The sequence below is a fragment of the Poromitra crassiceps genome (assembly GCF_964638095.1).
Source record: "Poromitra crassiceps genome assembly, chromosome: 12".
Taxonomy (NCBI): Eukaryota; Metazoa; Chordata; class Actinopteri; order Beryciformes; family Melamphaidae; genus Poromitra; species Poromitra crassiceps.
In genome coordinates, this window is record NC_139632.1 from 7668753 (window position 1) to 7696661 (window position 27909).

Here is a 27909-nt window from a genome sequence, read left to right on the forward strand (position 1 = left end):
CATGCTGTGTACATGCTGTTTGATGCTGCTTACATGCTGTTTGATGCTGCTTACATGCTGTTTACATGCTGCTTACATGCTGTGTACATGCTGTTTGCATGCTGTTTGATGCTGCTTACATGCTGTTTGATGCTGTCTACATGCTGTTTACATGCTGTTTGATGCTGCTTACATGCTGCTTACATGCTGCTTACATGCTGTTTACATGTCTTTTTCCAAACAAATGTGTTGACCGCCCCCTCCATGTATAGAACTGTATAACTGTATATATCACTGTATAGAAGAATGGGCATTGTTAATCAGTTTACACTGGATATCTCCGTAAGATTCGGCACAAAAACAAAAGTGTTTTTTTTGCTGGAGGGCGGCATGTGAAATGTTCAAAGTGTGGCTGGACAATATGGGGGCTGGACAGAGACTCCCACAGCCTGTGAAGCGGCAAGAAGGGCCGTATTGTTGTTTGGCTGCACTCTGATTCCTGGTACCGACGTCTCCACACAACTGACTTTGCTGCTTTAGAGAGAACTCAGCGCTCAGGTCATTCGCCTATTATAATGTTTAGGATTTCTCCTCATGTGGGACAGCATGAATGATATGATCAGTTCGGACGTCTCAGCTCTCTGGTTGCCCTAATTTACTCTACCTGACAAATAAAATGGCAGAGAGATACACAGCCATGTTTGTACCATAATGATTCATAGGAAAGCTACTCAACTGTACATACATAGTAAACAACAGTAAAAAAACAAAACAGTAAAACCTTTATACCATTCTCTTACTAAACCTCTTTACCAATGACAGTCACGCCTTGCTGTCCCTTATCTCTCCAAGTACCATCACTCATATCCATGGCCGTAGCCAGGGTTTGAGACATAGCGAGGTCATGACCTCGGTGTCCTCAATGATAGTTATGGGCATGCTCATAATCATTACTCATATCAGTTGGTGTTGCTGAAAACCAGAGCCCGGAGAGCTCCTCGTCTTTTTGTACAGCACACTTTGTTCTCAGATCTTTTGCCCGACAGACTGACGACGACAAACTTTCCCTGTTTGGTTGTTTTGTTTTGCAGCTCCCCCCGCCGACATCACTGAGCCATGTTTGAGAAGCAACGCTACGACAGCCCGCCCGTCTACACGCCTCCCTACAGCCCGCCGTCCAACAACGGCTACGGCCCACCGGGCAGCTTCCAGCCGCCCCGGAGCGAGTACGACCCGTACCCGCCGCCGCCCGGCTCTTACTACATCGAGGACAAGCCCCAGAACTTCTACAAGTGGCTGTCGCCTCCTGGGATCGTCAAGGCCATGATGGCCGTGGTGATCGTGCTGTGTGTGGGGATCTTCGCCTGCGTGGCCTCCACTCTCATGTGGGACATGCAGTACGGGATGGGGATGGGGATGGGCTCCTACGGCGGCGGGATGGGCGGCTACGGCGGCGGCGGCTACGCGGGGGGCGGCTACGGGTCGGGTTACGGGGGAGGCTACGGCGGAGGCTACGGGGGAGGCTACGGCAATTACAACTCCTACCCGACTCCCTACTCGGCCAAAACCGCCATGATCGCCATGGCGGCCATTAACTTCATCGTGGCGCTGGGGTTTTTCATCGCCAGCTTCTCCAAAACCAACACCTTCCGCAGCAGGAAGTTCTTTCTGGCCATCCTGATAACCAGCGCCATCATGGCTGCCCTGCAGGTAAAAACTCATTCATGGCGTGTGTGGTCGCCCCATGTTCTCACCATTGTACGTTCCCGTTGTTTATGCCAGTGGTTCTCAAAGTGGGGTCCAGGGAGGTAGATGTTGGAAAAGGAGAAAGGGGTCTGTATAAGTATACACACACACAACACACACTAACTACCCCCATGTGTTTCTCAGGGTATCATACACACACTAACTACCCCCATGTGTTTCTCAGGGTATCATAAATACACTAACTACCCCCATGTGTTTCTCAGGGTATCATAAACACACTAACTACCCCCATGTGTTTCTCAGGGTATCATACACACACTAACTACCCCCATGTGTTTCTCAGGGTATCATAAACACACTAACTACCCCCATGTGTTTCTCAGGGTATCATAAACACACTAACTACCCCCATGTGTTTCTCAGGGTATCATACACACACTAACTACCCCCATGTGTTTCTCAGGGTATCATAAACACACTAACTACCCCCATGTGTTTCTCAGGGTATCATAAACACACTAACTACCCCCATGTGTTTCTCAGGGTATCATAAACACACTAACTACCCCCATGTGTTTCTCAGGGTATCATAAACACACTAACTACCCCCATGTGTTTCTCATGGTATCATAAACACACTAACTACCCCCATGTGTTTCTCATGGTATCATAAACACACTAACTACCTCCATGTGTTTCTCAGGGTATCATAAACACACTAACTACCCCCATGTGTTTCTCAGGGTATCATACACACACTAACTACCCCCATGTGTTTCTCAGGGTATCATCATAAACACACTAACTACCCCCATGTGTTTCTCAGGGTATCATACACACACTAACTACCTCCATGTGTTTCTCAGGGTATCATAAACACACTAACTACCCCCATGTGTTTCTCAGGGTATCATACACACACTAACTACCCCCATGTGTTTCTCAGGGTATCATAAACACACTAACTACCCCCATGTGTTTCTCAGGGTATCATAAACACACTAACTACCCCCATGTGTTTCTCAGGGTATCATAAACACACTAACTAACTACCCCCATGTGTTTCTCAGGGTATCATACACACACTAACTACCCCCATGTGTTTCTCAGGGTATCATAAACACACTAACTACCCCCATGTGTTTCTCAGGGTATCATACACACACTAACTACCCCCATGTGTTTCTCAGGGTATCATAAAACACACTAACTACCCCCATGTGTTTCTCAGGGTATCATAAACACACTAACTACCCCCATGTGTTTCTCAGGGTATCATAAACATCGTGTACATTGTGGGGGTGAACCCCATGGCCCAGAGCTCCTCCAGTATGATGTACAACCCCATGCTGATGATGTGCCAGAACCTCTACCAGACCAGCTACTCCCAGATGGGAGGCGTGGGCGGCTTCGGCGGCATGTACAACCAGTACCTCTACCACTACTGCTTCGTGGACGCACAAGAGGTTTGTCCTGGTTCTACGTTGTTCTGGTGGATGTCGGGGTGGGGGGTCATTCTGGTTGGGAGACCCATTCCAGGATCGGTTCCATTTGGTGTTGCAGTCTAAGAATAGCTCTGATTTGGATTATGTATCGTTGATTGGATTGCAGTAGCAATTAAGGGGACATTCATTCCCAAAAGCGTATTTGGAGCTGCCAGCGTCTTTCTGCAATTCATTCTCTATGTAAGGACTCGCTAGACGTGCTCCTCTTTTAATGAACGCACCTGGCGTTTCAGCGCTGGTGGCGTCTGTTGTTTTTGGAGGAGCGCTGTGGGCGTTTTAAAGCTGAAAAAAGTTGAACATTAGAGGAAAAGCGCCCTGATCGTCTTTTTCACTCCTCCTGCCTTTTCTCCTCCCGAGGGATTTTCAACCTCGGCTGCTGCCAGAATTGGCAATAATCTGGCTTTCGTGTTGACAGTGAACAACATCAAACAGACAAAACCAGCTGGCTACCGTGCGTGTGGTCGTTGTGTTCTGATCTGTACTGCACGTGACTACAGGGGAAAACAAACGGAGCGCAAAAAAACCGCTCCGTGCGCTGTGTTTTGTGCACAATGGAAGCGCTCTCGACATGATTTTCATAGCGTTCTGACTGAAAAAAGCGCTTTTGGTGTGAATGTCCCTTAACTTGTTATTGTTGCTCTGGATGAGCAATAAGGGCACATCATATTATTGCATTTGCATTTTTACTTCAGTGGAGACAATCTGCAAGCTGAGTGGGGCACTACAGTACAGCAGACTGAATGTAATGTAAGCAAACAAACATGGGTATACATAGATGAATAATCTATGTATAATATTATATATATATTATATAATATTCATGGTTTCTGGACCCACAAGGCACAATACAGCCGACTGCATGATTCATATCGCAATGTCTCATAAGGGCATCTGTTACATTTGGGTGACATGATGTCACAACATGTGATTTTTGTGTGTGCATAATGTATTTTTGTGCTGAGAAAAAAGCTGTGTGTGTGTGTGTGTGTGTGTGTGTGCGTGCGTGCGTGCGTGCGTGCGTGTGTGTGTGTGTGTGTGTGTGTGTGTGTGTGTGTGTGTTTTCTACTTTGCAAAACTGTATTTTTCTGTGCTCCTGCCTGTCCAGGGTGTTGCCATGGCTTGTGGATTCCTGGTGGTCATTGCCTTCGCTGTTGCCGCTTTCTTCTCACACAAGACGCGAGGGAAGATCTGGCGCTACGGGAAACCCAACATCAACTGGGACCAGCCTCTCACTGCTGGACTGGCTCCTGAGGGCCGAGACGTAGAGGAATGGGTAAGAGACAAGTAGGATGAGCGTCACAGTTTACATCGGATTTACAGTAGGACAAGAACTTTGACCCCAACTGACGCAGATTTTTCAGTGCTAAGCTCGCAGTGAAATGATCATGGTCACAGATTTTTCAAACGTTTTATTTTGTTTTTTTAATCAAAACAGAGAAAAGTTGATGAAATACAACAACGTCCTGATTAGATTAGATGGCGAAACGTTTCACTCGGGTGGTTTTACAGCACGCTATGTTCGGCTGCCAAAAATGACTTCCCCTTCTGTCACTGACGTTTCCACAGTGAACGTGTGACTTGAACTGTAAGTCCCAACTGTTTTGATCATGGGAAGTAGAAGTCATAGTAAACAGTTATAAAGATAGGTTTGGAGATTGTGCTGATAAATAACTGAGCGTGGCAGCAGCGACTTACACAATCCCCAAGGCTTATTGTTTTTTCACCGTAGCAAATCGAACACAGAACTGTTTTTGACAAATGAGTATATTTCCTGGATAGACTTTGGGATGTTCTTCAGCAGTTCCACTTCACTCGTAAGCTTTCCAGCTTGTCTTTATGAGTTGAAAGTCCACAAGGAGTGTCATCTGGCAATGGTTTTATGACAGAGGATGTCGAGGATGCAATATGGAAAACGTGAAATATCCTGTGTGTGTGTGTGTGTGTGTGTGTGTGTGTGTGTGTGTGTGTGTGTGTGTGTGTGTGTGTGTGTGTGTGTGTGTCCACGTGATAGCACAAATGCATTGCAGAGAGTACAATGGGCATCAGCAGCTCTGTGTCATATAGAGAGCCAAAGTGGAACGTCACTTCCTGCTTCAGCACTGTACCAGAGATTTTCATCCGCCATTTATTTTCCCATAGACATTTCGTAAAATGCTTATAAAAATAGTTTTACTTTGTCAAACCAAACGGTTCAGATATATTTAGAAACAGGAGAGACCACATAACATTTCACTCGGACCAAAATGTAAAAAAAAAAACGGATTTAAAGAAAATATTTTCTCTGTGTTGTTTTTAAGTTTGGGTCGGAGTGAAATGTTCTATGGTCTCTCCCGATTGGCAAAGTAAAACTATTTTTACAAGCATTTTACGAAATGTCCATGGGAAAATAAAGGGCGGATGAAAATCTCTGGTACAGTGGTGAAGCAGGAAGTAGGCGGTCACTTTGCCTCTCTATAGTGTTACATTTGAATAGGTCGGTTGAAAGGTCTATTTTAATAGCCTTAATCACAGGTGTGAGGATGAGCCTGGGGTTAGCTCACACCTTCACCATGTCATGTCTGCTCAAAAGGAGTCATTATGATACAATATGATACATGGGCAACATTTTTCTGCAATGTAGCAGGGAAATGTTTATGGCAATTATGAAAATTTGTATTGCACCTTAGAGCATATTAAAGGAAGAGCTCACCCTAAAATCCAAAATACATATTTTCCCTCTCACCTGTTGTGCTATTTATCCATCTATATCGTTTTGTGTCAGTTGCCTGAGTTTTGGAGATATCGGCCGTAGAGATTGCTGCCTTCTCTCCAATACAATGGAAGTGGATGGCACTCGGCTTGTATGTAGTGCTCGAAGCAACAAAAAAATACACATTTGATCAACTCGAGGTAGTGTCCGAATCTCGTTTGATCGTTCCCCAAATAGTTCACTATTATGATAAACACCACATGGAGAATAGTGAGTGAGTGAACGAGTGAACCATTCTGAACACGGCTAGTGTTGAGTCTGACTTAGGCACTTTGTTCAGGGTCACGGCTGATAGCAGCCAGCAGCTGTTTGTTTATCGTCTACTACCTGGTTTCACTCTGAGTAATCATTAACCAGCAAAGGGGATAGTGAGCAAGCGGGTGGTTTCTAGAGAGCCGAGGGCTTTTAAACGTCAACAACAGACCAGTCGTATGGGATTGTAACCCGGGATACTGGTTGATTATTGATTTGACCTGCCTCAGTGCAAATGATACTGTTTTATTATCTGACTGACGATGACAATTTGGTATTGTATCAAACTGTATAGGACCAATCAGCGTGACGTCACTTGCCACCCAGAAATGCGGAACCCCGCGGCAGTTATTAGTATGAGTTGTGCCGAACAAACATTAATATCTCAAAAACCATACATGACATCGCTTGTATTTTGACATTCTGAGTGAGAGCAGAAGTAGCTCAAGAGTTTGATGTATAACATATGCATGTCATGTTAAAGTTGTGTGAACTGTTGCAGTTTTTAAAATGTAAACAGAGTCAGAAACTCAAGCCTCCCAAAGCTCAGGCTCCATAGGGTTCCATTGCCGTTGCCACCCAGTGACGCGGTTTGTTTACCAAAATGCTGCTCGGCTGATCCCTCATATAAGCACAAGCAGTTTGGGGAATTAGCAGATGATGTGCACATCTCAGAAGACAAAGGAAACGCATCTCTCACATTTTGAAAACCTACTTTTGTAACACCATACATGCATTAAATGACTTTTTGTAGGATAGATCTATCATTGAATCAAATTTGCCATTGAATAAATGTAAACAAGGATTCAGAAAGCACTGTGAATCTCAATGTGCCACTTGCGCTAGCTGATATAAATATCAAATGAAGCCCTAAGAAGCATGTTGTCATGTTGGCTAATGTAGAGCAGAGTCATGCAGCCCTGAGCTGTTTGTTATGGACAGTGGTTGTTGGTGTCTCCAGCACGGCACCAGGCAGACAGAGGTGTGGAGTCAGGACAGATGAGACAAGCCTGAACCTCAGTCAATCCTGTGACTAGCACCAGTGTGTCATGGTGGAGCCATGCTCACTGATGTCATCACACTTAGATAATGAAGTGTGCACTACTAGTGCACTCAGAGATTTCACCAATCTGGGAATGTGTCATGTTAAATGTTTCACACTACTGGTGTGAAAAGGGCAAGTGATATCTTTTGCGGTGTAAAAGGCTCTGTAAAAGGAAACAATGTTTCCAAAGAGCAAAAAATACAAAAAAGTTTATTCAAGCTAATAGTAACAAAATAGTCACAAAGGCTGTGGAACAATTATGAGATTGCTGCCTGAAGACTATTCACTAGAAACATGCATAAGGTGTGCATGTAATATATAGCCCTATTGTTCTGTGGCCAATTTATGCATTTTCATCATTGTTAACAGCTTCAACAAAAAGTCTTCTTCTTGCATTATATTAGAAGTGGTTAAAGATTAGGGGTGAGAATCACCAGATGCCCGACGATACGATATTATCACGATACTTAAGTCACGATACAATAGTATTGCGGTATTGCGATATGCTCGTATTGTGATATATTGAGTATTGCGATATTGCGATATATTGTGATTTATTACCTTTTTTCAACTGCAAATTATGTCCCCAAAGGAAAACAACTTTGTCAACATCTGTTTTATCTAATAAGATCAAGTTTCCAGTTTGTTCATCTCACTTCAATCATTTTTATTGGAGCAAAATGGGATTGTCAAGCAGACAGACTGACCACTGACATAAAAACCTGTCATAATGTATGCACTTGACATTTTGCATAATAAAATATCACGATACTTGGCATTCGATACGATACAATATATTGCCCACAAAATATCGCGATACTATGCTGTAGCGACTCCCCCCCCCCCCACACACACACCCCTATTAAAGATTAGACGTCTAATTGTAATCGTGTTACTTCCTGCATTTTAGACACAAAATGGCTGATTTGGGTGGGATGTGAACTAGGCGTATAGGACCCATCTCTGCCACTGACCTCTGGGAGGCCTGGCTCCCCCTGATGACCTCACACACTGGCTTCATTCAGCATTGTGTCTGCTGCTGCATGAGCTCATCAGGGTCTGTTTCTGCAGGGGCGACTGTGCGCTGCTGGAAGGGTTCAACAATTGCACAGATGTACAATCAGAGCATCTGGGCTGGTTTCTCAAACATGGAGAGTATGACATCCATAGAGAGAGTCAACGTGGTTAAGAAAAAAATGTTGGTGCAAACTACAGAAGATGTTTTTTTAGTCTTGCTTTATCTCTGACCATTGTTGTGCTCCGTGGTTTGCTACTCTGAAGATTGTGTTGCTGACATCGCCAGGAGGAATATGAAGTTCTAACGAAGGTTCAGTCAGGAAGACTATAATCTGCACTTTACGCTTCCTCGGTTCACTTCTTATTTCTCCACCCCTTCAAATCTGCTCACAAGTCATCTATCTTCCGGGCTTCATTGAATAATCAGCTGTTTTGCCGCCTGGTCTCTTTTAACCAATAGCGTAGCGTCAGTTCACCTCTCACCCCACACACCTCCATTGTAAGCCTATCACATTGCTTTTCACCCCCCATTGTAAGCCAATCACTTGGCTGTTGTCTCCTTAATATGCTTTTTTCTATCCCATTCAGCCTCCCTACTCGCTGCCATCTGTCTTGCACCCTCCACCCAGTGCGCCCTCCTACTCCACCCAGTCTTCGTAGACCCATCAGAGTCATCAGATTCTTCAGTCTGAAGAGTCTCATCAGTTTCAGAAGGAGAAGCATCACCATCACCACCACCAGTATCTAGACCCCGGCCCCTGGACATCTCAATCCGGCCCCCAACGTCCTCAAAGGAAACCAAAACAACCCCCAAAAAGTCAATAAAAGTCATGTTAATAAATCTCATCCGCTACTGCCATTTTTATTTATATCACTATGATATCAGGAGATTAACAGGAGATTAACAGGAGAAATGACCATTCACAGCGAGAGAGAGAGAGAGAGGGTTCAAAATAGAGAGACTCCCACCTAAAACAGGAGTGTTTGGCAGGTATGATGTCCAATGTGTGGCCCTTTGGTTACCTGATGTAAGTCAGTATGGCCCTCTGGAAAAACACGTTGCCCACCCCTGATCTAGACTCTACAGGGGGATATATCCGCCTGCTGATGCAGCTCTATCTCAATATCTCCCTGTGGTGCCTAAGCGCCAAAGACTATTAACAAATACCTCATTCTCATCTTTTTCTGTAATGCATCCTTCATTCGCTATTGTAATAAATATTATTTTATTCATTCACTGGCCTCTAGTCTCTCCTGATTGAAATACAGTTAGTGTGTGTAGAGCTATTTGGCCACTTCTCCTCTTAATTACTGCCACCCAATAAAACCTCTTGTCATCCTTTCTCCTTTATATTGCAGCACACAAGTCACACCTTAGTTTGTGAGCGAGACGTGACCGCTATGATTTGCACGACTGAGTCGTCCTTATTGGTCAAGCAGACAATCTCTGTTATTTGCCCACACTTCCCTGACTCACCCTAACATTACCTCACTTGTTACCTCCTCACACCCTGCCTTAATTCTAGACACTCCCTGATTTCACCCTGCTCTGTCATGCCTCTTTGCCCCCACACACACACGCACGCACACACACGCACGCACGCGCACACACACACACACGCACGCACGCACGCACACGCACACACACACACACACACACACGCACACACACACCTACACACACACACTTATCTCTTCCCATTCTTCTGCCCCCTTCCATCTCTGCCGATCTCCCCCTTCCTGCCTGCCTCCCCCAGGTCCAAGGCTCCCAGGCATTCTTCCCCTGCTTACTTAAGTCTGCTCACGACCCAGCAGCCACTGTGCTGCATGCAGAGAGGGCATTGTTGAAATTCTTGGATGATTTGCAGCACACTCTTCAAACGTGGTTCTCCTGCAGCTGCAAGGAGGGAAGCGCTCCCCCACCCTAACCACTCCACCCGCTGTTCCCCCACCCAACCACTCCACCCGCTTTGATTGTTGTTTTTTGGGGGGCCAGGCTGCTGTTTGCCTCGGCTCTTGCACTGTGAGGGATTTAGGAGATGGCCATTGGAGTATGTGCTGTAGGAGAGCTGAGGCTTCATTGAAGTGTTTGATATATTCATTTAATAGCAAATTCGGATTTGCTATTCAAACATTAGTGCTTAAAGGGACGGCTCACCTTAAAATCCAAAGTTACATGTTTTTCCTCTTACATGTAGTGCTATTTATCCATCTACATTGTTTTGGTGTGAGTTGCTGAGTTTGGGAGATATCAGGCGTAGAGATTTCTGCCTTTTCTCCAATACAATGGAACTGGATGGCACTCGGCTTGTGGCGCTCAAAACGGCAAAAACATACATTTGAAAAACTCAACAGCAATGTCTCTTTCCTGAAATAATGACCCGGTTACCCCAAGATAACACACACCTAGTTGTGAGCAGTTTCATGTAGGAACTAACTAGTAGCTAGCAGTGTTGGGGGTAACTCATTACAAAAGTAACATATTACATGTAATTTATTACTTTTAGCAGTAACTCAGTAATATAACTTATTACTTATAGGATTTCAGTAATATTATACCAGTTATTTTGTCAAGTAACTCAAGTTACAAATTGAGTTACATTTTATTAAATCAAAGCACATATTTAAAAAAGATACAATCATTTCCTAATCAAACTGTGTGTTTTTATGCAAATAACCACTATAGATGACAATAACAAAGGAAAATAATAACATTTCGAATTTTGGATTGTTTACACTGACTTCAAGGCGGTTGAAATTATTTTTCGGGATGGTTCCGGGGCGGCGAATGCCGGCGATGTCATTCTGCTGCTGCTGTTGTTTTGGTAAAGCAATGCAAAAGTAGTGTAATAAGTAATGAGTTACTCTACACAGTAAGTAATATTGTAAAGTAACTTATTACTTTCAAATGGAAGTAACTAGTAATATGTAGTATATTACATTTTGAAAGTAACTTGCCCAACACTGGTAGCTAGTGGGTGCAGTTCAGGGTCTAAAGAAAATAGTTCCTACATGAAACTGCACACAACAAGGTTTGTGGATTATCTTGAATAACCGGGTCATGATTTCTGGAAAGAGACATTGCTGTCGTCTTTTTCAAATGTATGTTTTTGTCACTTTGACCACCACAAGCCGAGTGCCATCCAGTTCCATTGTATTTGAGAGAAGGCAGAAATCTCTAGTGCTGATATCTCCACAACTCAGGCAGCTAACACAAAACGATCTAGGTGGATAAATAGCACTACAGGTGAGAGGGAAAAATATGTATTTTGGATTTTAGGGTGAGCTGTCCCTTTAAGATAAAAACGAAGTTCTTGCTCAAGCCGTCACTAAGCATGCAGTGGTTACACAGTGACAGACTTACTGGTGCTGCAGTGACCCACCCTGGGGCCTTCATTGTGAGGAACGTGCTTCACAAGCCCCTCTGTTCACACAGGAAGGACTTGGAAAAATAAGCTAGGTTAAGCAGCCTGGGAGGAACTGCTTCCTTTTGTTCTAACGAGAGGAAGGAGAAACACATCCGTTGCAGGTGTGAGACAATAAGACAACGCAGAGAAGTGAAAGCAACACTAACATTTTCGTCATATTTTGTGTAGCGATATGACCAATCTTGTTTGTTTGTTTGTTTATTTATTTATTTAATGTTTATTTGAGTAGGGACAGATACAGTACATAGAACATTTAAGCAAGAAACGGTCCAATGTCATATATCATAACATTTATAGCCAATGCTAATTTGCAATGTTTGTCCCTACTGTAGATGTTACTAAAAATAAATATTAAAAAGTTAGATTACAAGGGTATCAGGAACAAACTTAAAAACACACTCAAACGCGATAAGTGGTATGAAAATAAAGCCTCAAATGTTTTTGGTTTGTTTAAGCAAGCAAGCAGAGAACCCATGTTTCATTAAGGAGCTGGACTGGCCCGTCCAATCACACGCCCCACTGCTCACTCAAACTATGGGCCGCAATTACCATATTTTTTTCTCTGGTGTGGAAATAACATTCCTTTCTCCTTGTAGAAACCATTACCTAAGTTGATACTGTCCACTTCTGCCTTTTCACCTTTTGCAGTGCAGCTAATAGTGTTTATAAAGACTGTGTGTGCAGTGTTTTCCCTCTGTTACTACTTTTCCTCGGTCTTTCTGATAATGATCGATGTCAAAAATGTAAAAGTAAAAAAAAAAAAAAAAAATCTGAACAAAAAATAATTCTGTGAGCTCATTTAAAATATGTGAGTTAGAGGAGGAGCATAACAGTTTCTCCAACAGGATGTCAGTGAGAAAATGGCCGTTTAGGTTGTTTGTTTGTGCTGCTGACTCCGTCCCCTCTGTGTTTCCTGGCTGCTTTAGGTGAACAATGTGGAGGAGAACCACAGCACGCAGGACGCCCCGACCCTGGTGCTGTCGGAGAAGGGAGGCGGGCTGCTCAACGCCTCGCCCAACACCGTCATCTCATACCCCCCGGCCAAGGTGGACACCAGCTCCATCACCGGGGACACCTACGACAACGAGTGAGTGGACACATGAACCAACCGTTCATCAGATCTCCGGCTGCAATTTAGATGTTAGAGATTTAGTTTTTTCCCCCTTTTTCACTCCGTACTTCTTTTGTGAGTCAAATCCTGCTAAAGCTGTGTTCACACTGAGATATTTATTTTTCTCTCTGTCGCTTGATTCAACCCTTTGGAATCGCTCTGTCGCTCTCTGTTTAAATCGCTCGTCAACAGGCACAAGAATTGACGGACATCTGGGGGCTATAACGTTACGCAATCGCAATGTCATGATATTTGTCCACTACGAGCCACCGTAGTTGTTTACAAGCTAAGCCTATCAGCGTGCTCCTAACGCGAGCTCTATACCGGTAGTACAGACTTCACTTCATGTCAGCTGTCAGCCTGTCAATCAGCTGTCAATGCAGTTTGTTGCCACACAATAAACCAGCGGTTTGTTCCAAGCCAGACAGTGTGATCCTTGATTCACTCTCACACGGCAGCCAATCAGCGTTGAACAGCGAGCGACTGATGCCAGCGTAATTTCGCTCGAGTTGGGATATTTCATCTCGGGCAACGAGCGAATTTTCTCCCTATCGCTCTGTCTCTGTCACTCGGACGGCGATTTTTCTCCCGGGCGAATATACGCTCAATCGCTCGTTTGCATTGACTTTGTATGTAAACTCGATGCCAGCGAAAAACTTTAATAGGTCGGTGTGAACGCAGCTTTAGACAAAGATTCTATTTTTCAGTTGAGACGTGAAATAGCAGCGATAGGCTATAACATTATAGTGTCTGTGTAACCAGTGGGCTTAGCTCGGGCTTTGACAGAGAAGTGATACTGAAAGCTGTAGTTCCTCGAATGGCCACTTGAGGCTGGTTCCAAAATCCAGAATCCCTGTTCACCCCCATGTTAAAATGCCCATCTTTACAACGGGATTAAGCATGTTTACAGACTGGTTCAAAACACGGTTTTGGTCTATATAGCCAATTTCAACTTTCATAGCAACTGTAGGGGGGAAGAATTTTTATACAACTCACCCATAGAGTAAAATAAACAATAGAAAAAACTATGCTTTTCCGTGATTGACAGGTCGCCTGTCCAGTGATAGTGCAGCTGGCCGATCACGGATCAATAGTGGGTGGAGCTGCAGCCCTGGTCTCGTGGCATCTCATGGCGTCTCGTGGCGGTCTCGCGCGAAAATAGCGATGGCCACACTAGGCTTGAAAACGGTACTGTGTCCATATTTTTAGACGGTCTATGTGTGTAACCTATAAGGAAGCAAACTCAAGACATGTGACTCACGCAGACCATATCTAATCAGTGTTCTGTCTCAAAACCCCATGAATACACACTGCCCTGCCTAGGAGGAGAGCTGTGTGACCTGTGTGATTAACACTTCCCTCCCTTCCCTCGTCATTGGTAGCTTGGAGAAAGGGAAAGGAGACGATGTTTGAGTGAAGTCATGAAATCTCTTTTGGTCGAGGCTAGACGTGACTTCTCAAGCACCTTGTTTTTGTTTGCGTTTGTTGCCTGCAGAAAAGGCTGCAGCCTGCGTGACTGAAGCCCTGTCAAGTGCATTCCACTTGACTGATATCTCAGTACCTTTTTGAAAAACAACTGCAACCTGTGGCACAAGTATAGCCACCCGGTGGTCGTAGTCAGGACTTCGCCGACAATGTTCACTGAAAAATCATCTGCTTAAAAATCATCTGGTCATTATTCATTTGTCTCGATAAGCCACAGTGTTGAAGTGCAGCAGGGTTGTCACAGCCAGTGTTGGGGGGGGTAACTCGTTACAAAAGTAACATATTACATGTAACATATTACTTTTAGCAGTAACTCAGTAATATAAATGATTACTAATGGGATTTCAGTAATATTATACCAGTTACTTTGTCAAGTGACACAAGTTACAAATTGAGTTACATTTGTTTTTTATCAAAGCACATATTTAAATAAGGATACAATCATTTCCTAATCAAATTGTGTGTTTTTATGCAAATAACCACTATAGATGACAATAACAAAGGAAAAGAATAACATTTAGAATTTTGGATGGTTTACACTGACTTCAAGACGGTGTGTTTTCTTTATGGTTCAAGGGCGGTGATAGAGAATGAAATTCCACAGCCAAAAGGTAAACAGTGAACCACTTGAAGGAAACCAGTTGAAATGAAATGATGGAGCCAGGAGTCAGAAGAAGTCGTCTGATATGATGTATTGAACATAGATCTTGGCCAAGAGATGCACTCTTGTATATTCACGGATGGATACACAGGCTTACATACATTGAACAGAAAGTCAAAGATACTTACTTATAGGACACCCATCAGATTCCATGTCTTGACGCACACTTGAAGGCTACTCTGTAGACTCAACCTATCTGTTATTCTGGCCCTGTAGAGAGCACCGTGGCACGGTGACAGGGCACAGTGTGCGATAGAGAGGAGCTGCAAATGTATGGTACAAGTTATCTAAATACATCTGTCTGTGTATGTACACAGGTTATCCAAATATGATGTCTATCTGTGTATGTACACAGGTCATCTAAATATGAAGTCTGTCTGTGTCATGACTATATGTAACTAAAATGGAAATGTATATGAATATATTAATAAATGAAGTTATAATAACATTATAACTAAAGTTCGGGAACAAGGCCATGCCACAACTAACCACTCAGTCAATCATTCAATCAGGCAATCCCTTGCTCCGCCCGGATTCAATCATTCGCTCCACCTATATATACGCCCCAAACCAAGATCCTTTCTCTCGTCTCAAGACCAAACTCATTCTGAGTTTCACTCCAAGACAGACAACACGAAACTTCAGCTCTTACCTGACTGTCATGGAATCCACGTTCCAGTTCCACCTCTCTGACAGCAACGACTTGCTTGGCGTCGGCGAGGACCCACACAGGTTTCATCTCACTTGCAATGCAATGCTGCCGACGAGCCTCCGGTCCGTCGTTCCGACCTGCCGCCTCGTCTTCGCTCGGAGATTCACAAGCCTTCCCAACGGTATGCCCAAAGCATGGCTCAAACCTACAGCAGTGCCAACGCTACTACTAGCCATCTAGTAGCCACACAAGGCAATCATCGCCGTTTAGCCGACGCGGCCAAAATCACGGTAATCCAGTCTCATCTCAATCCACACACACATCATGCCGACGACAAACGTCAACAACGGGACAGCTGCCATCCGTAAAAACAAGGTACCATTTCATCGCAGTGATCACTGCAAAAAGTTTGGTTGCTAACCAAACTTCATCAATCAACAATGTCATCATCCAGCACCCAAAGCCACCGGGCGCTTCCGGCAACACCACGGCGATCCCGGATGACGTCATCACGCTGACCGACGCTGCAGCGTGGTGCAGCTTCTTCTTCTTATTATTATTATTATAGTTTTCCGGCAGACTTGATGCATTACGGCACACTGCTGCCTCTCACTGGTCGGAAATATTACTGTTTATGGTGTTTTATGGTGTGAATTCAAGAACTGCCAGCACAGTCCTTGCATGATTCCCAGCAGCGTTGGGGGTAACTCATTACAAAGTAACATATTACACGTAATGTATTATTTTGGCAGTGGCTCAGTGGTGTAGCTTATTGCTTATAGGATTTCAGTAATATATACCAGTTACTTCATCAGTAACTCGCGTTACAAGTTGAGTTGCATTTTATTAAATCAAAGCAAACCGTTGTCTTATGCAAATAACCAACCATTATAGATGACAATAACAAAGGAAGAATAACTTGCCCAACACTGATTCTCAGTGGATTCAGCAGGCTCTTCATTGTTAGTCTTTGTGCCCAGGCTTAGTGCGAGGGATCAGCCGAGCGGCATTTTGATGAACGGGCCGCTCACTGGGTGGCAGCGGCGTTCGAACCCTATGGAGCCTAAGTGGTGCGAGGTGTGAGTGTCTGCTCTAGCTGGCTTGACTCCGTTTGCATTTGGAGAACTGCGACAGTTCACACAATTTTGACACGACACGTATATATTATACATCAGACTCTCGGGCTAGTTCTGCTCTCACTCAGAATATCAAAATATAAGCGATGTGATGTATAGTTTCGGGATGTTAACGTTGTTGGCACAGCTCATACTATTAACTATGGGTGGCAAATGAAGTCACGTTGACTCGTCCTATACAGCAGCATACAGCCTTTTTCTTTCTCGTGCGTAACATTTACATTCCATGAGTACACGTTTCACAGTCGTACACAGTTGCACACAGTCCATCTTCATGTTTTCCACTCTTTCCAAGTCCCATGCCAGTCCAGTGTCGCAGACGGCAGCCATTCCTGCAGCCATTCTGGCAGCCTCAGTCAGGAGGGCGAGAATGCCCCCCCCCCCCCCGTGCCTGCTCCCTCTGTTTCTGCTTTGTCTAACCTCATTGCTTCATTTCTCTCATCCCTATGTCCGCAGGCTGCACTATCACCCCATGCACATGCACCCCCTCATCCCAACATCCTTTCTTCTTCCCTTCCTTCTGCCAGTGTTAACATCAACCCACCGGCTACTGCGGCTCCTTCAGCCTCCATAACAGTTGCTCCGATCAACTCATTTCCTACTAACCTGTCCTTTTTCCCCTCCCTCCCCCAAACCCTCCCCCCTCCCCTTCCCCATCACCCAAATGTATTTAATTCTGTTTAGCTCTGCACCCTCAACCACAGCACCACCTGCAACCGGTTTTGCAACAATTCCACCATCAGCCAGCTTTCCAGCATTCTCCACAGCGCCACCTACAGCCAGCTTCCCAGCATTCTCTTCAGCTCCACCTGCAGCCAGCCTATTCACCCTTACCACCGCTCAACCTCCAGTTCAACCCACAGCACCACGCCCATTTCCAGTCTCATCCACCCTCAGGTAGCAGATAATAACTGGTAACTACATGGCCCTCGCTGAACTACTCCAACCCTCCACATTCCACCATCATGCTTCCAGAGAATTACAAAGCAACATTGGACCCATCCTACTCAAAACACCCTCACCCCACCCGCTCCAGAGAACGGACACCTACCGTCACTACCTTACCAAACATTCAGCATGAATGCCAAGCATCCTTGCACACCAATCAACATCAACACCTTATACAATGCCTTTTAACAACACCCAGACCCTAAATTCGTCAAACTTCCTCAGTTTCAGTTTCTCTCACGATTTCCAGCCAGGCATCCAGGTCATCTCAGAACCTTCAGTCAGCTACCTCCTTGCTGCTACACGTACCAAATGCCAACTCCTCGCCCTGCTCAGACACCTCGTCTACGCCATCCCCATCATTCCCCAAGGATGATCCTCCCTCTCCCACCTCCTGTACATAGCCGCTTCAGCATACCACAGCTACATCCGCGACGACATCTGACGAGCCCATCTCCCGCTGTGTTGAAGCTCGTTGGGGGTGGATGGAGATCGTCCGTTATCCTGGGACACCGAGCCCAGCGGGCTCCCTCCCAGGATGCGATCTTCATCCACGACGACCTCGACGACATCTAACGAGCCATCTCCTGCTGTGTTGAAGCTTGCTGGGGGTGGATGGAGATCGTCCGTTATCCTGGGACACCGAGCCCAGCGGGCTCCCTCCCAGGATGCGATCTTCATCCACGACGACCTCGACGACATCTGACGAGCCATCTGCTGCTGTGTTGAAGCTCGCCGGGGGTGGATGGAGATCGTCCGTTATCCTGGGACACCGAGCCCAGCGGGCTCCCTCCCAGGATGCGATCTTCATCCACGACGACATCTGACCACATTGCCAATTTGCCATAGACAACGCTTGTAAAACGGAGACATGGCAATAGCAATACTGCCCCTCCTGGAATGGCATATTGTTTTCTACGATGATCTCACCCAACCTGGACATCCAGCTGTTCACCGATGCAAAACCATACATCAGATTCGCCGGCTACCACGGAGGGAGGTGGAGCGCATCCGACTGGCCACCTGAGTTCGCTCTACTCTCCCTCTCAGCCGCTATCCACAAGTTGGATCCCATCTTGATTGCAGCACTTCTTTGGGGGCACAAGTGGTCATCTACATAGACAACACAGCAGTAGTCAACATCATCATCTTGCAAATCACACATTACCTTATCCCGATCTCAGCCCAGCATCAATTCATCATCCGTACCGCTCACATTTCCAGTTACAAAACTCCATCACTGATTCTCCGACCAGTGTCTCATTCCAGAAATTCAAACTCTACTTCAGTCTCCGACTAATTCCAGTTGCAATTTAGCCCCCATCTTCAACTAAAACCCGCAGCTGCACCACCTGACCTCAGCATCCTGACAAGCCATCCTCAACAACCTAGCTCCCAGAACATCGTCATCATACCCCACAGGATGGACTTGCTTCAAGTCCTTCCTCACACGTTACAACTTATCGTTTCCTTTATCGGACGTCTTCACCATCTGAACTTCATCACCTACGCCCATTCCTCTCTTCACATCAGAACTTTCGTGATCCACATCTACTTCAATAGCATCAATTCCTCTGTCAACTACTCACTGGCGCCTACGTCCTGCCATCTCTCTTTCCCTCATCAGCATGCCGAAAGGCAGAGCCACGATTAACTTCAACACTTAACATCAACACCCTCCGCACAGGGTACTCATCCCCGTCTCCAACGCAACCCTCAGATCCACGTTTCTTCAGACGTTCAGAATTCAACTCAACCACGTCCATCTCCAATCCACCTCGACATGCAAGTCTTTCCGACCTTACAATTCATACTTCCGACATCATCTACAAACTCAAAATCCGATCGACTCGGAACCTCACATCCCATCTTCCTGTAAGTCCTCTCAAAATCAGGAATATCGCCTGAATTATATTCTGGGCACTCTTTCCGCATCGGAGCTGCATCTTCAGCCTCCAGGCAAGGTATCCCTGATCACACCATCAAAGTCCTCGGCCGTTGGTCATCCCAAGCCTACCACAGCTACATCCATAGCAACCTCAGTGACGTCCGTAATGCCCATGCTCATCTCAGCCAATGAAGTTCTTTTGGGGATAAGATGGAGCCATGAAGACCATGAAGATTCCATCGCCGAGGCAGTTCCCCCATCCAGAGTCTCACTCCCTGGTTCCTCGAGACATCTACTCATACTTCCTCCAAGTCATCCATTCATTCCTCATCCGCTCACCTCCTCATCCCTTCATCCCTCATCCCTTCATCCCTCATCCCCTCATCCCTTCATCCCTCATCCCTTCATCCCTCATCCCATCCCCTCATCCCATCACCCCCTCCCCCCATCCCTTCCCTCATCCCTCACCCCCTTATCCCTCATCCCTTCATCCCTCATCCCCTCATCCCTTCATCCCTCATCCCATCCCCTCATCCCATCACCCCTCCCCCCATCCCTTCATCCCCATTCTCCCTAACAAACTATCAATTATTTGTGGCTTGGTCATAGTTAGTGAAATGAAGTTATAATAACATTATAACTAAAGTTCGGGAACAAGGCCATGCCACAACTAACCACTCAGTCAATCATTCAATCAGGCAATCCCTTGCTCCGCCCGGATTCAATCATTCGCTCCACCTATATATACGCCCCAAACCAAGATCCTTTCTCTCGTCTCAAGACCAAACTCATCCCTCCCACCCAACCCCTTAATCTTCTATCTCAGCCTAGGAACCACCAGGGATAAGATGGAGCCATCAAGACCATGAAGATTCCATCGCCGAGGCAGTTCCCCCATCCAGAGTCTCACTCCCTGGTTCCTCGAGACATCTACTCATACTTCCTCCAAGTCATCCATTCATTCCTCATCCGCTCACCTCCTCATCCCTTCATCCCTCATCCCTTCATCCCTCATCCCCTCATCCCTTCATCCCTCATCCCTTCATCCCTCATCCCATCCCCTCATCCCATCACCCCCTCCCCCCATCCCTTCCCTCATCCCTCACCCCCTTATCCCTCATCCCTTCATCCCTCATCCCCTCATCCCTTCATCCCTCATCCCATCCCCTCATCCCATCACCCCCTCCCCCCATCCCTTCATCCCCATTCTCCCTAACAAACTATCAATTATTTGTGGCTTGGTCATAGTTAGTGAACTAGTGATTGTCCAAATAAAGGCTAATGTGATGTACATTTTCTCTATCAGGCGGCGATGTCATTCTGCTACTGTTGTTATTTTGGTCAAAGTAATGCAAAAGTAGTGTAATAAGTAACGAGTTACTCTACACAGACAGTAATATTGTAAAGTAACTTATTACTTTCAAATTAAGGTAACTAGTGATATGTAGTATATTACATTTTGAAAGTAACTTGCTCAACACTGGTCACAGCCCATGCACACTCACAAAATGAAATATACACGACGCAATAACAGCAACAAAACCCTAAACCTCTATACACAACACAACGACATTTCTCATCAAGCGGAGGGAATGTCATCCGGAAGACCTGCAATCCGTTCTGTTGTTGACATAATGTGGCCTTAACAAAAGAACTTGCAATATTTACTGTAAGCCAGTGGTTTGGATTCCTCTACAAATCCCTGCAAACCCGACCAAATTGGCCATGCTTCCCTTCCCTTTTATGAAGGAAATGTCCCTGCAGGCACTCTGTGGTACTCCACTAAAACCCTACACTGCCCTTGACTTGTTGATCAAATTGCAGAGCTGGGAGAGACAGTGTTAGTGGCTCAAAGCTCATTTCCTCCTGCACATGGCATGTAACTAGTAGCCTAGGTAAACCCAGCCCCCACGTGACCTGCTCTCTCAGTTCCCAGTCACTAGAGCAGGTCACTGGGGGCTGGGTTTACCCAGGCTATGTAACTAGGCATGTAGTCTGACTGGCTTGAAGCAGCATGGTGGACTTAGCTCTCCCATTGGTGCCGACCACTTCAGTCGGTGCCGGATGGAAATCCCATTCCGCTCCCTGCAAGCTCTGCAATTGGCTCCGACCCGCTCTGACTACGGCTGCGACCATATTTGGATTTCTTTTCCACGCACCCCCCCCCCCCCCCCCCCCGTGTGGAATCTGTATGTTTCTGCTGCTGTACGTGTTGAATCTGTATGCCTCTGCTGCTGTACGTGTTGAATCTGTATGTCTCTGCTGCTGTACGTGTTGAATCTGTATGTTTCTGCTGCTGTACGTGTTGAATCTGTATGTCTCTGCTGCTGTACGTGTTGAATCTGTATGCCTCTTCTGCTGTACGTGTTGAATCTGTATGTCTCTGCTGCTGTACGTGTTGAATCTGTATGTTTCTGCTGCTGTACGTGTTGAATCTGTATGTCTCTGCTGCTGTACGTGTTGAATCTGTATGTTTCTGCTGCTGTACGTGTTGAATCTGTATGTTTCTGCTGCTGTACGTGTTGAATCTGTATGTCTCTGCTGCTGTACGTGTTGAATCTGTATGTTTCTGCTGCTGTACGTGTTGAATCTGTATGTCTCTGCTGCTGTACGTGTTGAATCTGTATGTTTCTGCTGCTGTACGTGTTGAATCTGTATGCCTCTTCTGCTGTACGTGTTGAATCTGTATGTTTCTGCTGCTGTACGTGTTGAATCTGTATGTTTCTGCTGCTGTACGTGTTGAATCTGTATGCCTCTTCTGCTGTACGTGTTGAATCTGTATGTCTCTGCTGCTGTACGTGTTGAATCTGTATGTCTCTGCTGCTGTACGTGTTGAATCTGTATGTTTCTGCTGCTGTACGTGTTGAATCTGTATGTCTCTGCTGCTGTACGTGTTGAATCTGTATGTTTCTGCTGCTGTACGTGTTGAATCTGTATGTCTCTGCTGCTGTACGTGTTGAATCTGTATGTCTCTGCTGCTGTACGTGTTGAATCTGTATGTCTCTGCTGCTGTACGTGTTGAATCTGTATGTCTCTGCTGCTGTACGTGTTGAATCTGTATGCCTCTTCTGCTGTACGTGTTGAATCTGTATGTTTCTGCTGCTGTACGTGTTGAATCTGCCAAGCTCAAATGCCTGCGCCGCTGCCTTTGAAACAATAACAACAGCAGCGCTATCCGCTAGCTCGTTGCTACACGCTGAAAACGATTGATGTGGATTATGTGGATTATGATGTGGATTATGATGTGGATTATACAATGAAGCCAGTACGTTCAGCGGATGGCTGTAAAGAGCCTTTTTCCCCCTCTAGTCCACAGTGAAAGCGTCCCCAGCCAGACTCTCCCAGCCCCTTTGCTGGCCAGTCTGGCAAATGAGACTAGACTACCATCATGATATAATAGATTTTTGCATGATTTGAGCAATAAACCTGCGTGTGCCACTTGTAATAATACAAACTGTTGCAGTAATAAACCTCAAAGGAGGGCAAACATAGGCTAATTAGGCTAAGCCTAATTAATTAGGCTAAGCCTAATTAAAGGCATCCAAAATTAATTTGCGCCATCCTGTCACAATGTGTGTGTTGTTGTGAATCATTCTATCTGAATAGATCTTCTTACTGACATATTCTACCAATTATGTTATTCGTTGTTTAGCATAACTTTGTAGACAGACCTTCAGGGGCGGCTGGAAAATTTTTGTCCAGGGGGGCTACCAAAACTAGGGCTGGGTGATATGGTTGAAATCAATAAGATAATCATAAGGAAATTATATGAAAATTAGCAAATATTGATGGTTAAGAGACCAACATCACAACAGTGTAATCCTGTTCATTAAAAAATGAGATAGGCCTATTCCTCGCCAAATCTGGCTTCAAACGTCCAAAAACAATCCCCCGAAGTCTCACTCCTAATTTCTGGTGAAACTTGGCAGCTCTGATCCTAGTTCCTACTAGTGCTGATCCCACGAAGAAGGAATGTCAGCCATGTGATCATCATCATCTACTCCTCTTTTACTGGCGCTAATGTAGACGGCCTGAAGAAGCCTCATCCCACCCTGATGTTGCTTCACTGTTGCTGCACTGCAGGTACTCGGAGCGGCCCACCAGTCATCCCTCAGAGGTGCTGTCTCGCGGCGGGGGGACCAGCTCCAGCCCTTCAGAGAAGGAGACGGGCGGCGGCCGCAAGCCCTCGGCCAACAGGGGGAAGAGGCGCCGACGAAACCCCGAGCTGGACGAGTCTCAGTACGAGACGGAGTACACCACCGGAGGAGATACGGGCAATGAATTAGACCCAGAGGAATGGGACAGGTGAGAATGAACCTTCCACACGACTACTCTATAACTAATACTATATATAATACTATAATACTATAACTACTATGTTTGCTGCTCGTACACTATCTGGATTAGATGTGGAAATTTCATTAGCCAAGCACAAGGTATGTAATATTGCAGCCAAATACTGCAGCTCCCTCCCTGAGGCCCTGGCCTAATATCACCGATTTGATTAAATACTGTATGCTCAGTAAAGCAACACTAAATGGTAAATTGACTGCATTTATATTACGCTTTTCCAGTCTACCAACCGCTCCAATGACTTTAGAACAACAACAACAACACTACACAAGAGAGTGACTTTATCTACAGGGACATGTGGAACATCTTTTGCTTAGAAACGTGCAGGCATAGTACAGTAAATAAGTAGATGCACAGACAGCGAAGCACATAGCGCACTCATTGACCCTCTCTCACGCACGTGCACACATGCACACACACATGCACAGACACACACACACACACACACACACATGCACACACATGCGCACACACACACACACACACACACATGCACACACACACACACACACACACACAAACACACACACATACATAGGGTCAAGCTGCCATTCATAGCTGCAGGCCCGGTTTTACAGGGGTGCAAAAGCACGCATTGCACCCTTATTTTAATAGACCCTTCTCACGGGGGCCATTTTGTGTCGAGAAGCCAGGGTAAATACAGGTGCAAGCAAAACACTAATGAGGGTTTCCAACTTCCATGATTGGAATTTGGAAACCCTCATTAGTGTTTTGCTTGCACCTGTGTTTACCCTGGCTTCTCGACACAAAATGGCCCCCGTGAGAAGGGTCTATTGTCTGCATGCTCAGTTGAAAAGTAAAAAAAAATGTTTTAATTAATAAATGCTGCAGCTGCACACTTACTGTTTAAACTTGAATTATAATTGTTGTTTTTCTTTGTTCTTTGATGTGAATTTATGGCTTTTTGGCACCTATATGTAACCTTTTAAGGTTGAGATAATTGTATTATGATTATATGGTCCAAATATTTCAGTAAAGCACTTGAAACACTTGAAATATTCTTGCTTGGCTGGTATCATTCTACCTGAAATGATGGTAAAATGCATTATTTTTAGTAAAATAACATGTCAAATTTTTCGGGCGGCCCATGCATGTGCACCCCTTCCTATCTAGGATGCATCCCTAGTCATCTTGTTCTGGAACCGGCCCTGCATAGCTGCAGGTAATGGCCATCTCCATTCACTCCAATGGACCAGTTTTTTACTCTCAAGAGTTCCAAGAAGTAAGGTCCTGGATTAAGCAGCACTGTCGAGTTGCAGCAAAATGGACAGTTTGAGTTGTCCTTTTTTTAAAGAATCAAATTGTACATTATCAGCTTTATTTTAGCATTCAAAAGTAGCGCGAGACCCCTTCCTGGCTGTTCATTGGCTAATGAGTCACGCATTTTGGTCCTCCGCTGATGCCACGCTCTCTCTAAATTGCTCTGGCCTGTCTGTGCCCGGCTTTATCCAGTAGAGTAGCTAATCCCCTGAGGCATGCCAGTCCACATGGGTTTGTACTTTGTACTGTGAAATAATGAGAGAATTGGGCCAAAGGTACGAAGCAGTACACTCACTGTTTCATTGGGCCAAAGGTATGAAGCAGTACACTCACTGTTTCATTGGGCCAAAGGTATGAAGCAGTAACACTCACTGTAGTTTGTGAGAAAGCAAAAAGTTGGATCCACCCAGACTCCCTCAAGCATCCCTCATGCAAACCAGCACTTTACTGTATGTCTCCTTGACCTGTGGTTCAGTAGTAAACCTGATGATCACGATGACGTTTGTGAGCTGTGATTTTCTTTTGTAGGAACAAGTTTTCAGAGCCTGTTGACCAATACAAGTTTGTCTCTCATCCCGTTATCTTGTCTCTTTTTTCTCTGTAATTTCTGTGTATTTCTGTCTCCTTCTGTTTCTCTCTCCCTCCTTTTCTCCCTTTTCTCCCCTTCCTCTCCTCCAGCGAGTACCCGGATATAACATCTGATGAGCAGCGCCACCAATATAAGAGGGAGTTTGACGCTGACCTCAGGTTGTACAAGCACCTGTGCACCGAGATGGACGATATCAACGATCAGCTGAACAAACTCAGCCGACAGCTGGACACGATGGACGACAGCTCTGCCAAATACCAGGTCAGATATTATACCAACAGTACTCCGATAGTACTCAGATAGTGCTCAGATACTGTAGTACTCCTCATCTAAAAGTAGACAAGCATAGTTGAACAACAAAGTACTTCATATTATTCTTGAAACGCTGCGTCCCCAAGTGTCTTTTTGATGCTCTTGCGGGCAGCATGTTAACGGCACATTGTTCTCATTCTTTTCCAGGTTGTGGCAGAGGATTATAACCGACTGAAGGACCTGAAGCGGGTGAGGGGACTTTTCTTCTACATTTTATAAACCACCTGTGTGTAAATCATTACTGTTACAAAGGTTCCCTGTCAGGTGCTTATTTGCAGCGGGACAGCCGCCAAGGGGCTCAATCCAGGACCAATCATGCCGGGCCCGGTTCCCAGCTGCCGCAAATAGTCACATCATCGGTGATGTGTGACATCACAATGGGGAGCCACAGGCGATTGACAATGACAGCGATGACTGCTCATAATGTAGAGTGATGACGATGATGTCACACGGGCGATGACATTATCAGCGATGTGACATTCCCAACGGTGATGTCACCAGAGAGGTGACAGAGCCAGGAGTGATGTCATAATCACTGATGACATCATCAGTGATGTCATAGATGCTACGATTAGACGCAAGTGACATGGTTCCTACTCATAGGATGTGTATTGTGTCATATCCCAAGGGAACTACGTAATTGGATTGTATGAAGTTATGCAACTCACTAACACTCCCGAGTAGGGATGTCACGAAACTAGAATTTCTACTTCGATACCGATATCCAGGAAAATATCGATACTCAACATACCATTTTTGATAACAGACGTACACTTCTCCATAATCTAGGCCCGATAAAACTCATTAAAAACGTTGACCTTACACAGCAGATCAGCCTATCAGAACACTTTGAGCTTGTTGAAGCAACAGATACCCACCAATGACAGGGAGGGAGAAATCAGTAGTATGTTTGATTTTTCATTAAGAGAAAGCACTGCTGGACTGTTGCAACTGAGCATTGTATCCGTTTCAAATTTTTGTATTGATACTAATATCGATACTATCGATACCTGTTGTTGCAAATAAGTATTGTATCCATTTCAAATGTTTAGTATTGATTTTTCTCGATACTATCGATACTTTTGGCAACCCTACTCCCGAGTACCAATCGGCAAACGAGAACTCCCAGGATGAGGATGAGGGCGCTTACCAATTTATATCCCAAGTTGCTGAGAGGGATTCGGGACGGAGCGTGAATTGCTGAAGGCAGTCCTGGGTCAACGCATGTCAACATCCACAAATCAAGCGGCATCTTCAACGACCAGAGTCCCCCTGCTTACCAACATGAAGAAAGCCCCCTAGGGGTTCGGGGTATCAAGTTCGGGTTATAATTAGCGGGTGGTTGATGTGGATTTTAGGAGGAGGTCGAGGGAGACCTCTTCCCTACCATTATAATGCCGTACTAAAGCATTAAAGACGGTGTTGTAAACATCCATAGCCGCTAAAAGCAGCCCTCAATTTTGTCATAGTGCTCTTTTGCCTTTACAGATACTGTAATGTCTTAACGTGTAACCGTTCCCTGCACCATAATGCATCGCAGAGCTTCAGAATGAAGTCGAACAACAAACCATCAACTATTGTTGCAGGAGAGTTGGGACGCTTTGCAGTATTAAAGGACTAATGCGTGCTTTCTCCTCCCTGTAGACTCCAGACTACCAGTATAAGAAGCAGGAGTGTCGCCGGCTGAGACACAAACTGTTCCACATCAAACGCATGGTCAAGCACTACGACAAGAGCCACTCGTAAATCCACGAGTCGGTCCCCCCTGACAGCACTCGTCCACTCGGAGTGATCTCTGTCTGCACAACATA

General features: G+C 45.3%; 1 protein-coding gene across 1 annotated transcript; it reads left to right on the forward strand.

The window, feature by feature from the left end:
• Positions 1 to 1095: 1095 nt before the first annotated feature.
• Positions 1096 to 27879, forward strand: LOC310786672 (occludin; the record flags this gene model as incomplete). The annotated part of the gene is made up of 8 exons (XM_083647932.1): positions 1096 to 1689; positions 2958 to 3152; positions 4297 to 4464; positions 12609 to 12769; positions 23647 to 23868; positions 25876 to 26047; positions 26246 to 26287; positions 27743 to 27879. The coding sequence occupies 8 exons, from the start codon at positions 1096 to 1098 to the stop codon at positions 27842 to 27844; spliced, it is 1656 nt and encodes a 551-aa protein (XP_083504058.1). The 3' UTR covers positions 27845 to 27879.
• Positions 27880 to 27909: the final 30 nt, after the last annotated feature.